Source organism: Megalops cyprinoides, chromosome 22 (genome assembly GCF_013368585.1).
Source record: "Megalops cyprinoides isolate fMegCyp1 chromosome 22, fMegCyp1.pri, whole genome shotgun sequence".
In the NCBI taxonomy this organism is placed as follows: Eukaryota; Metazoa; Chordata; class Actinopteri; order Elopiformes; family Megalopidae; genus Megalops; species Megalops cyprinoides.
The window spans coordinates 22745322-22757587 of NC_050604.1; the positions used below are offsets into that span (position 1 = coordinate 22745322).

Here is a 12266-nt window from a genome sequence, read left to right on the forward strand (position 1 = left end):
TTGACAGGTGCAAAGAAAATGTGAGCCAATCATCATGCTATTAATGGCAGCAACACAATCACAGTCACATCTCAGAACTCTCTGTACACTGTAAACAGAACACAAGTGTTGCATCTTGTTTTTGGTTTTTGGTTTTTGGTTTCTGTGAATATCTCTATAATTTTTTTTCCCTCTTTGAGGAATTGCATACTGGAATGTAGCATTCTGGCTGTGGAGGGAAGTGTGCTCCTTTGGGAAGAGGGCTAGGCTGCTCTGTGGCTATGAGTTTGCTCTGTTGAATTTTAGGGCGTGTTCCGGCTCTATCTGTGTTTGTTCATTAACTGAGCCCTGAGCTAATTTCCCACAAAATGTTTTGTATCCTGTTAATTATTTACCATAGGCAGGTATAGGTGGTTTCTGCCCTGCAGCTGTGTAACTAAGTCAGCCTTCCCCATCTAAAGACACAATGATGAGGTTAGGATTTGGAGTTGGGTAAACTGATCTTGGATCATCATCATCACCATCACCATCATCATCATCATCATGTAATTATTTATTTATTTAGAACGGGACTGGTAAGGCTTCATTTATATCCTGAATAATAAGACAGGATTTTGTTGTCTTTTAAATTCCCACTTTGTGCCTTGCCATTGACATCAGCACACTTTGTTCTTATTTGTACTCCCAAGTCATTGTTTGGGGAAATACAGAACTTTCCCCTTATTTGCATTTAGCTAAGTGTTCTGCATTATGCATAATCATATGTAATTCAACAGAATACAATACTGTCTGCTGTAAGAATCAGAATATGCATGTTTGAATGCTGCAGTAATATGACATGGCTCTTGGGGTAAGTAGATAGTGTAGCACTTTACGACATTCACAGGACAGACAAAGATCAATGACAGAGAACAGGCTTGGCAAGTAGTCTGTTTACATTTAGGAATGGTTTTCTCAGAGATGATACACTGTTATCCCTCACCTGTATGCATGACATTTTAAAGTTGTCTAAAGGTGTCACTTTTATAATATTTCTCAAACATGTTGTCCTTGTCCCGATTAGAAAAAAAAAAATCACAAAAAATGCCACACAGCAATAACAAACAGACATTCCCTGTGGAAGGACAGATCCTGTCTGATGGTTTTATTCAAAGCTCTTTCAGTTTCTGTACAAAACATCTTTTCACCTTGATCCGTAAGATGTGTTGGAAGGAAAATGAACAGCTGTGATCAGAGATTAAAGGCAGGTTTAAAGGCGATATTGTAAAAAGCCCAAATAAACCAAAATAAAAAGAAAAAAAAAACTGATGTCTGAATTTAGTCTGACTGAAGCACTAACAGGCCTTAAGATTTAAATTAATGAAATTAGAAATTAAATGCAAATTGATCCTGAATCCATGAACTGACACAAAAATGCTTGAACAGTTGTGCAGTTATGTAGGGTGACTGAAATGTCGCTACACATTTTGGATTTTGGGCTGACAGTTGTAAATATTTAGCCCAAATACTGTACCACATGGTGAAATCCTCTTCTGACTGTACGCCAAGTAGACCGGGGTTAATCCTCTTAACTCTGTTGCCATCTAGTGGCTGTGGAAATGTAAACTAAACTCCAAACTGCCACACCATTAGCATAACTGTGAAATATGATGATGACTGAAATTATGTCCACAGACTTCTGTCTGATAAAGTTGCGAGATTCAAAAGCAAGGCAGGTCAAACATAAGCTTCTGATGGCGCATAGGGATTCATTTCTGAGCTTTAACCTGATCATGTGATTACAGTCTGACTGAGGGATTTCTTCTGGAATGCATTGCACTGATTGTGAGCTAAATAGTGGGCAAATCCCATCACTGAAAATGAAATGGAGAAGATTTACTATGAGCTATGAAATCACTATGAGTCTTGCATAAAGGCAACAAACAATTTATGGGTATAAAAATGTTTGTATAATTTTACAGATTTCTCTTTTTATCAAACTGTGACATGTAGTATGGGTCAATATTATTTGAAATTGACAACCAAAAAGAAATTAAAAGGGATATTACCAGGCCAGCCAATGTCTTGAGCTCGGAGAACTTGAAGACCTCTTTACTATTCTGCATGGAACTGTGAGAGCTCAGTATGTGCCTGCCTGAAATATATTTCTGCACTGAGACCTTAGCAGCAGAGACCATTCCCAAATATCCAGTGTGTGGTCTCAAAAGTGGAATGCGCATTGTGAAAAAATCACCAGTAGAGGGCACCCACGTAACATGCTGGTACCATATTGGGAATTCTAGATGCCTGAAACATGTCATTGCTATTCATCATGAGTCTTAAGTGTGTGAGTATGTACAACTAATAAGCACAACCATAATAAGGTGACATAATTAACCAAATTCCCATTCCAGACACATCAGTTACGAACACACTCATACCCACGCTTACACACACAAAATGTAATAAAGATGATAAATTATCATGTCAGGTTTAATGTATCATTTTCTCCATACAAAATGTTTTTATACAGAATCGAACCTGTGTCAGTATTAATAAATAATCATTTCTGTTGTGATTTCAATTGGTGAATGGCCCGGTTTACTGCTCTCCATGATAACCTTAGCTTGACCGGAGTCTGAAATAATAACCTCATTCAGTTAAATCCACACATGTATACTGGGCAAGAGCAAATACAAAAAAATACATGAGTAAAACAATGATGAAAAATAAACAGCAATATAAAAATGCTAACACAGAGGCAAGGTTTCCTTGGAAAGGTGCTGAGAGTCACCTTGCCAAATCCATCGTACGGTCTTTTGAGTCAGAGGCTGAGAACTTTCTTCCATAAAACCTACAACAGTACGCCACAGCCAGTCTTCTCATACGCCCAGCAGGAGTGGTAGGACCTGAGTTCGACCTTGAGCTAAAAAAAGAAACGTGTGTTTTGTATTTTTGTTTCCTTGACCAGCAAGGTGACTGGGGTCAAATCCCAATTTGTGGTCTTTTTCGCGTTCGGCCGGCCCGACAGCTAAAACCCGCTGCGAAGTTTAAAATCCGGTCAGCTGGGCGGCTTTAGACCCTTTGGAGCTCCTGAGATGTGGGCCTCAGTCGGAAGAGAGACACGTGACTGCGGAACATGTCCTCACCGAGGCTCCAGGCGGTCCAGGAGGGCGGTCGTTGGCTGTTGTGTGCGCCAGTGAGTTGCGGGGGTGGAGGGGGGTGGGAGCAAGGGGGGGGCAGCGACCCTAGGAGCTGGCGGGGCTGTTGAACTTGTCCAGCACCGTGACGTTGACGTGCTGGAACAGCCACTGCTGCGTCTCTGACCACGGGTTGCACTTGTTCATGAAAATCCTCTTATCGCTGGGGCTGGAGTCCATGCAGCCGCCGCTCACCAAGTGCTGCAGAGACTTATCCTGCGACCAAAGGGAGAACAGGAAACGCGGTCACCGCCGGCGCGGTCACGGTCATAATCCCCTCTCTTATCTCAGACAACCTCCCCTCAGGATTACAGCCGGAGGGGAATCAAACAGGAAAATGGGCTTCATTTCATGGTGAGGGGTTTAAAAGTTTTCGCAGTCAAACTGCTCCGAGGAAGAATATTACTGGTTATAATGAATGCTAAAAAGGTATCAACTTTGTAAAAATGCCTATTAACCTATAAAACAGTAAGGCTCCCCTCTTTAAAACACAATTTCTCAGACAAATGCCCATGCAGAGTGCTGCAGATTAGCCTGGTTTCTTCCCCTTTCCCATTTTATGTCGTTATTGAAAATTTCACAATTGACAGCATCATGCAAGCCTTAAGGGTGTGGAAGGGTCACTGCAGAGGGTTAGCCACGCCCCTCAGAGTGGCTAAAGTGAGCTTAATCACTAGCTCATGCCCTTGGCGGGGGCAGTGGCGGGGCTGTCTCTCACCTTGGTGTAACGCCAGTGCTGGTTGCCCTTCATGCCGTGACAGTCGTACAGCGTCACCGGGCTGCTGCCGGAGATGGCGTCGAAGCAGAACTTCCTGGTGTGCAGAGGGTCCCCCGGTCTTATGTCCTCCCTCCAGCCGAAGGTGAAGATCTGAGGGATCATAATCGCAGAGAGTTTGCAGAATCCATTTGTGTAAGAACATTCACACACATGTTCATGTGCTCTGACTTGGAGCCAGTTATAGCACCTGTGTCACTAGTAAAATTTTGCCAGTGGCAGCCCTGATAGGCTATGCTGTGTACAGCTCCTGCTCTGATAGGCTGTGCTGTGTATAGTATTGCCCATGGTAGGCTATGCTGTGTGCAGTAATGGCCCTGATAGACTATGCTGTGTGCAGTAATGGCCCTGATAGGCTATGCTGTGTGCAATAATGACCCTGATAGGCTATGCTGTGTGTAGTACTGGCCCTGATAGGCTATGCAGTATACAGTATTGGCCCTGATAGATTTGCTGTTCAGTATTACATTACAATACATTACTGGCATTTAGCAGATTCTCTTATCCAGAGTGACTTACATAGGTTACAGTTTTTTTTACATGTTATCAGTTTATACAGCTAGGTATTTACTGAGGCAATTGTGGGTTAAGTACTTTGTCCAAGGGTCCAGCAGCAGTGGCCCAGAAGGGAATTGAACCAGCAACCTTTCGGCTACAAGCCCTGCTCCTTACCTCTATGCTACACTGACAGGCCTTGCTGTGTGCAGTACCAGCCCTGATAGGCCTTGCTGTGTGCAGTACCAGCCCTGATAGGCCTTGCTGTGTGCAGTACTAGCCCTGATAGGCCTTGCTGTGTGCAGTGCTGGCCCTGATAGGCCTTGCTGTGTGCAGTACCAGCCCCGATAGGCCTTGCTGTGTGCAGTGCTGGCCCTGATAAGCAGCTCCTGGCAGTACCTGCTCGTGCGCCCAGGTGCGCTCGGCTCCCTCCTTCAGGCAGGTGTCCAGCCGCAGCTCTGTCCCCGTGGCCCCGTGCTTGCTGTCGACACACAGGCCAGACGCCGCGTTCCGGATCTACAAGCGAAAGGTCAGACTGATTCCAGGTCAGCTACAAGCAGAGGCTTTACCTCTCTGACCATTACATTGCGTTATTGCCATTTAGCAGATGCTCTTATGCAAAGCAACTTACATACGTTGCAGTTTTTACATGTTATCCATTTACACAGCTGGATATTCACTGAGGCAACTGTGGGTTAGGTACCTCGCCCAAGGGTACAGCAGCAGCGCCCCAGTGGGGGAATGCAACCAGCAAGCTTTTGGTTACGAGTCATTCTCTTTACCACTATGCTACACTGCTGTCTTGATCATGGGCACACACTGTGCTTAGCCCTCCAGTGTGCTAGCAGTGATAAGATTTCTTCACAGCTTCTCCCTGTTCTTTCCAAACTCTTTTCCCTACAAGGGCGAACAAGTTCCTCCAGGTGAGCGTATCAAGACTGCTTTACGCAACGTTCACATTTTAGTTGGCTCCTTCTCATTCGCTTAATTCCCGTAAGGCATCAGAGTGCACCTCTCCGCGTCACAGCACGCAGTAATACCTGATGGCAATCAGACCGGATTGGCTACATTTTAAACACGCTGTCAGGTTGCCAAGGTTCACTCCAGACGCATTCTAGGTGCAACGGGACGCTACTACGCAAGAGGTCCCAGCAGGGGGCGCTGTGCCATGCTGCGTTTCACAGGTCTACTACAATTAGCCACCAGCATACCCGCAGGTCATCTGTAAGCCAAACTGTGACGCTTTCACAAATGGGAGCCATGTTTGATGCCCATAAAAGGGGAAGGTGTTATGATCCCACTGTTCATTATAATGCCTCCCCTCATGGCCCTGACTTTGTTCTGTAATGCTAGCTTCTGGCAGTGACTTGCTGTTGGTTGCAGTTATGCTCTGGTGGCAGACACTGGCTGATTTGTAATGTAATACTTGAATCTAAAATGCTCAACAAGGAACACAAAGAAAGTGAAAGTATTCAGGGACTAGGATATTCTGGTGGCTATTTTAATAAAAAGATTTTTTCCGATATGTGTATTACCAGTATAACTATGTTCCGTTCTTTTCTCTGTCATCCCCCCATTTCCCCACAAATAGGGGGTATCAAGAGTAGCCCCATATGACCTTTTGTTTGGCTAAAAGTGGCCTAATTCAAACTGTCCAATCAGACGGGCTGATGGGATCCCACGGTAATTGGCTTTTTTTCACGAGGCATTTTTGTTGGCGCACGGCCTACGGTAATTTTGTTCCATTATGTCAATTTGCCACTTTTAACATGGCAAACACAGGGAGAGAGAGAAAGAGAAATTTACAACAATTTAGGGTTTTTTTTCAAAACCTCCATCACCCTGACAGAGCATTTAAACTCATCAAGTGCCTTGTCTTGAATGCAGAAATTGTGAAGACTGTGAAATCCTGGCTGCTGAACTTTTAAACTAACTGGCCTTCCTGCGACACTGTTCATTACACATCACTACCACCTCAGCCCCCCATCACAGAAAGACACGAAGACACACGGGCACCCACAGCACATACACACACACACACACACACACACATACACACACACACACACACACATACATACACACACGCTCAAACATAACCACTCGCTTTGCGCTCAGCGCATTAACCATTGAGGTCCATGTTAACCTCAAAACCCCTAAACTCACACCTGACTCAGAAGCCGCCTAATTTCATTGGTGCCCTGGCTGTATCAGTTCAGATCAAGCTGAGATCAAACTGAGAGGAGAGGAAGGCAGAGAGGGAAGGTAGTCCCGGCGGAGCACCGCCAAACAGCCTGTTTGCTCTTTCTGAGCGTTAAAGGGGGGGGGGGTCAACAGGAGCCTGACCCTGTCAGCTGGAGGAGATGGTGGAGAATGCCTTATTTATGCGCCGGCTGGCCACCTCCCCACCCCCACCCCCCCAACCCCCCCACGCCCGGAGACGCGCCGGCACGCCGCCGAGCGCCCGATGTGGCCCTTTCATTGTGCCATATATCGGCCGCGGTGACAGCGTGATCGGCCGGGAATGAAGAAGCCCGGATACGGAGCTGACAGGCTGACAGTGAAGTTACAACCGCCTGCCACGGGGAGAAAAAGGGATATTCACTGGGGATAAATGCTCCTCCGCCGGGCATGAAGACACACGCTATCAGCTCCACTTTAACTGTCCATTTTGCCTTGCTAATGCAGACCGACTCGATAAATAGGGGCCGCGCTTTTTGTGGCTAATGGCCTGTTGGAAACAGACACTTCTGAATGAACGGAACACATGGAAATGGCCATTCCTTGTCTTACAGACGCCTAGTTCTGGAGCATAGAATTATGAAGTGGATCAGAGATTGAGCAGCGCTACGGAGCCAATATGTCAGAGGTGAAATTGTGCTTGGAAATTCGCATTTCGCCGCTTTTGACAGGCTCTCCTTTAAAAAGCGTAGAAATCTCAGCATTGAAATCTCAGCATTGAATTAATTGAGGAGTAGTGTCTTCAATCTGCATCACACTGCAATGATAACACCCCCCCCACCCCCCATCAAATGCAGGATGGCGAAATATGGCCATGAATAGCTAATTCCAGCCTCCGTATGTTTTCACTCCTGCCTGTGGCTGAATATACCCAGCCATCTGTATATTCAGTGTAATAATGAAAATAAATGGCATTACCTTCCCACAGCACAGCAGCTGCGATGTGCTGACAGGTAGAATTCAGTAACAAGAGGCTGAGAAACGTATGAACCGCAAGCTGTCATTGAGCCTCGCCAAATAAAAAAACAATATGCAAGCTGACATATGGGTTGTGAATCAATGTTGCGAATCAAATTCATATCATTATTTACACTAACAGCTGTCTATTCAACATGAGAAAACATTGACATTACATTACACACTGATCAGGATGTTCCGTATAATTGAAATAATTACAATTTTTGTAATATCATCTGGATAATTATAATTTGCATTCAAAATGAAAGACAACGCCAAATTATTCTAATATTATCAAAGCCATTTCAGAAAGATGAGGTTTTCATGGATTGGCTTCTTATCAGTGCATTTCTGTATGCATGTTTTTTTGCATCACACAAGACAATACAACCATAAGGGTAACGATGTTAGATGCCATTCAGACACTGGAGCTTTGCACAGTCCTTATCAGCCGCCTATTAGCACAGAAGCACTGTGGCCAAAAACATCAGCATGCACCTCAGCCGCGACTTCACCCGGCTTCTTAAATGCACAGCATCCAGGAGCCTTCTAATCCTGTCCCACTGTTCTGGAGTAAAGCTGCGTTAAAGTTAAATTACATTAAAGCTGTTTTCCCTCTCTACCTCCTCCTTACGATGGGCAATGCTAATGCCTCTGTCCTCAGTACACTCTCCCTTACCACAAAAATTCAAGTGCAGAAGGCTGCATTCACAGCTGAGGGAAGCTCAAATTATGCAGCATTATTCAATGTGCAGACAGTTATTATATTTCTGGTGAGGATGGTATTACACTTAAAGTAGGCTTTAGTTTTTGGGTCAGTAATCAGTTTTATGGTGAGGATGATATTAAATTTGTGGTAGGTGTCACTTTTGTGAGCAGTTATTACATTTCTGATAAAGAGGATATCATTTCATTTTATATACATATATATATATGCTCCTTATGATACACTACAATGCCACATTATCAAAGTCCTGTCAGAGGGCAGTCCCCCTGCGCCCACTGGACACCCTGCTTCCTACTGGACACCCTGCTTATGAACGGAGGGTCTCACCTCTCCCCAGGCGGCCGGCGGGGGCTCTACAGGGGGGTAGTATTTGGACAAGTCCCAGGCCACGGTGGTCATGTACCACTTGAAGTCCCGGCATTTGAGGCTCTTCCGCAGCTCCTTCTGAGCGGTCAGGTCCCCGGGGGACAGGTGGCGGTACTCGGGCCGGCGCTGGTAGATGTACTCCGTGTACTCGTCCATCCAGGTCTCCGCCACGCGCTTCAAGTTCTGATAGGAGGAACATGGCATAGCGTCTGCTCGTGATTGGCTGAGGGGGCCGACCCTGCTGAGGCTTATGGGAGTTCCCAAAGGAATGCCCGCCATTCCATGACCATGACGATACATCATGTTAACATATGAGCCCACTCTCATAAACATTAACAGTGACATGGTTCATATATCCATGACCTTCATTACATACAGTACATCCATACATCCAGCTGTAATTACATTATAGATATAGGCAATACTTTACCAACAATACATACATTATCCTTAACTTTCCCTACAGTCTGTTGTTTTGGCAATGGGGGGGTAGTTCTGGATAGCTTAGCTTTTTAAAAATCAGAACAGGAACTAAAGGGAAGATCACAATTTGCACTTCTTTCTAACTGCTTTGAATGGCTTTGCTTACGTAGCTGTTCAGATAATGTGCTTTGCATGCACTACCAAACGGCACTGTGAACATTCGGCTACAACCGAACAGCTCCTTAATCACACCCAGCCCCAGTGATTACGCGGGCAGAGAGAGCGATCATCCGGACACGTTTACCCAGCTGCACTGAACATACCCTCGCCAGACTTGTTCCAGATGGCACTTTGTAGGGAACGTACTTCCTGTAGATGTGACCGACTCTGGAGCATGGCACGTCGTACATGCTGCCACCGCACATCCACACCTGAAAAACACAATCAAGCGGGCACCTCAAACCTGCGTCGTTAGGCTGAAACAACCTTTGCCCATTACAGATTACATGCAACCATAAATGTTAAGTTATTTTTAGCCCATGGGAGTCATTATCCATGGATTTACAACTTTAATATCTTCCTTTCTATGCCAAATCTAGTAACATTTTAGGATTTGTTTATTTACTTATTTATTTTCTTCTAGGGCTACTAAGATAATATTACAGAAAGACATAACAACAGCTGTATCCGGCCTCAAGGCTAAATGAGGAAGTCTGATGTGTGGCTTTGCTGTTTTTAGTCGCTGGGAGTGGTGTGGACTGTTTGTGAGTTTGAGACCAGTTCCTGTTTGTGGCAGCCGCATGGGATTGTCGGTCTGTCAGAGTGAGCCGAGAGGTTTCTGTGTGGCCTGTGGCCTCCCACGCTTTGGGGGGGGGGGGGGGGGGTGTGAGGTGCTGCTGTTTCGTCTTCTGTGAGCTCACAGCTGACGTGGCCCCGCCCACCTCACCGAGCCCCACTCCACCAGGCCCCCCGCCAGCTACTCTCCAAATGATCGAGCGGCCCACTTACAGTCCTGCCTGCTGCTGCAGAAAGCAGCCAGGGGAGGAGTAAGAAAAGCAACAAAACACCCTGGCACAGGCTCTGCTTTCCCCACACTCTCACTGCTCCATCAGATTTGTCCCAGCTGTACAGCCCGTCTGTAAAGGAGGCTGGGATTGCAATCACATCAAGCTGCCGTTGTGTTGGTGGCATGCGGGCAGCACGGAACATTCTGGCGTCTTGACTGATGGCGGTCCGCTTCCCGCTGGGGGAGATTTATCCTCTGCTTCCCTTCATCACACAGTCTGAGCTGTTTGGTGGGGGCCCTGGTCAAAAGTTAAGCTTACTGGGTGACAGTTTCTTAATAGGCATGAAAGGGATTTTTTACCCTAGTGTTACAAACTCATGGCCACAAATGGAAGAAAACGTGGAATCATTTTTTTACTTGACAAAGATATTACTATTGAATCACGTGATTAGTAATATATGTATATATTTCACAATATGTACAGGGTTGGACATTAATGAGATGGATATGATGCATACAAAATCTCACATTTAATAGTGTAATAGCTTGCAAGGTCACATAGACTAAGACAGCATTGTCTTCAAAGCAATGGCTGGAACAGTCACACAGACACATAAGTGCACTCACACAGACACACACACACACACACACACACACACACACACACACACACACAGAAAAAACCATCATGCCTGATACACTGGATTTTCTGTTTTCCTTGGGCTCCTGTCTTGATGAGAACAGAGGGGGGAGCTATTGTGCCACAATGGAAATGCTTGGGATTCACAAGCGTTAAGCTTAGTGCTGAACTAGGCTTCAGACACTATGAATATAAACACAAATATTTCCATTAATACAGTATCAAACATCTTCTGTATATTCCTATTATACAGCACAGTCTAAGTACGAATGTTTGTGATAGACAGGCCACAACTAATTTGCTTGATTTGGTCACATGCTTCTTTCATTTTTAAATATCGAACATTGACACAACATAAAACTAAGGAGTTACTAAATGTTTTATTAACCCAGACCAGGCTAGACCAATTCCAGAGCCAAGAAACTCCCCAAAGACATGTGATCTCTATGACTGACAGCTGTGAGAACCTTTCTAAGCAGTACAATTTGTGTGAATACCTTGCAATTCATTCAAGATGCCATGCAATGCATATTAATATACAACATTCTATTAACATTTAATGAAAACAAAATGTGAGTTAAATAAAGAAAAATCCACTTATATGGAACAATTTGCATGGACAACATGGAAAAAAATTAAATTAGAATTGAAATATTAAATTTGTGAAGGTTTATAGCTTTGTCGGCCACAGCAGTCTTATAACAAGAACAGATGAGCTGGGGGTGCAAAAAATGATGAGCAAAGAAATGACAGAAATGGCTAAAATAAGACACTGAATGACATCGCTCTCTCTGGAAAATCTGTCACCAGAAAATGCAAGAGAAGATAACCTAGACCCAGGCAATTTAGCGTCAGAACTCTTTTTGTTGTTACCATGGTTTCCAGTGATGGAGGAAAAAGCCTGCATTCCAATTACAAGCCACACTGACAGACAGAAGCCGCATAATGAAAAACCAGGTCAATGGCAGTTGTGTCGGGCACAATAAATATAAGCCTCCTCTACATCTGTTGCCTCTGATTTGTCCGGATAACGAAAAGGAATCACCTTTGGGCTGAAAAACAGTCAAAACAGCAGGCGATCTGATTACTTTCGAATGAGGCTTAACCTGAATGTAATTATGGTCTTCACTGGTCTATTTACACTGCGGTGCTGGGGCGAGAATGCTTCATTGTGTCGAAGCTCTCCAACAGAAAGAAAAGAGGGGAAAAATCCATTTCAGTAAGTCATTATGCTGCAAAACAGATATCTGAAACAGGACAAAGCCATCTGCAGTAGCTTAGAGGAGAGCATCAGACCACCTAAATAAGCCGCAGTTGGTTAGATGATAAAATACATCGCACTGAATACGCCAGTGCGGGTGGAGTATATAAAAGGTGCTAAAGTAGTTCAAAGATGGCCATTACTGTGCTGGCTCTGAAGAGATGCGGGCCAGCACATCTTTCAGCTCTTATGAAATCTCTGCCTCCATCAGACAAGG

At 44.8% G+C, this 12266-nt stretch overlaps 1 protein-coding gene across 1 annotated transcript in view; it reads right to left on the reverse strand.

Moving 5' to 3' along the window:
- Positions 1-3178: 3178 nt before the first annotated feature.
- galntl6 (polypeptide N-acetylgalactosaminyltransferase like 6) overlaps positions 3179-12266 on the reverse strand; it is a 130599-nt gene continuing 121511 nt past the window's right edge. Inside the window, exons 9-13 of the mRNA XM_036517112.1 lie at positions 9466-9573; positions 8681-8902; positions 4828-4944; positions 3877-4026; positions 3179-3374 (exon numbers count right to left, since the gene is read on the reverse strand). Of these exons, the coding sequence (XP_036373005.1) occupies positions 3207-3374; positions 3877-4026; positions 4828-4944; positions 8681-8902; positions 9466-9573 (765 nt within the window). The 3' untranslated portion in view covers positions 3179-3206. The remainder of the gene's footprint in view (positions 3375-3876; positions 4027-4827; positions 4945-8680; positions 8903-9465; positions 9574-12266) is intronic.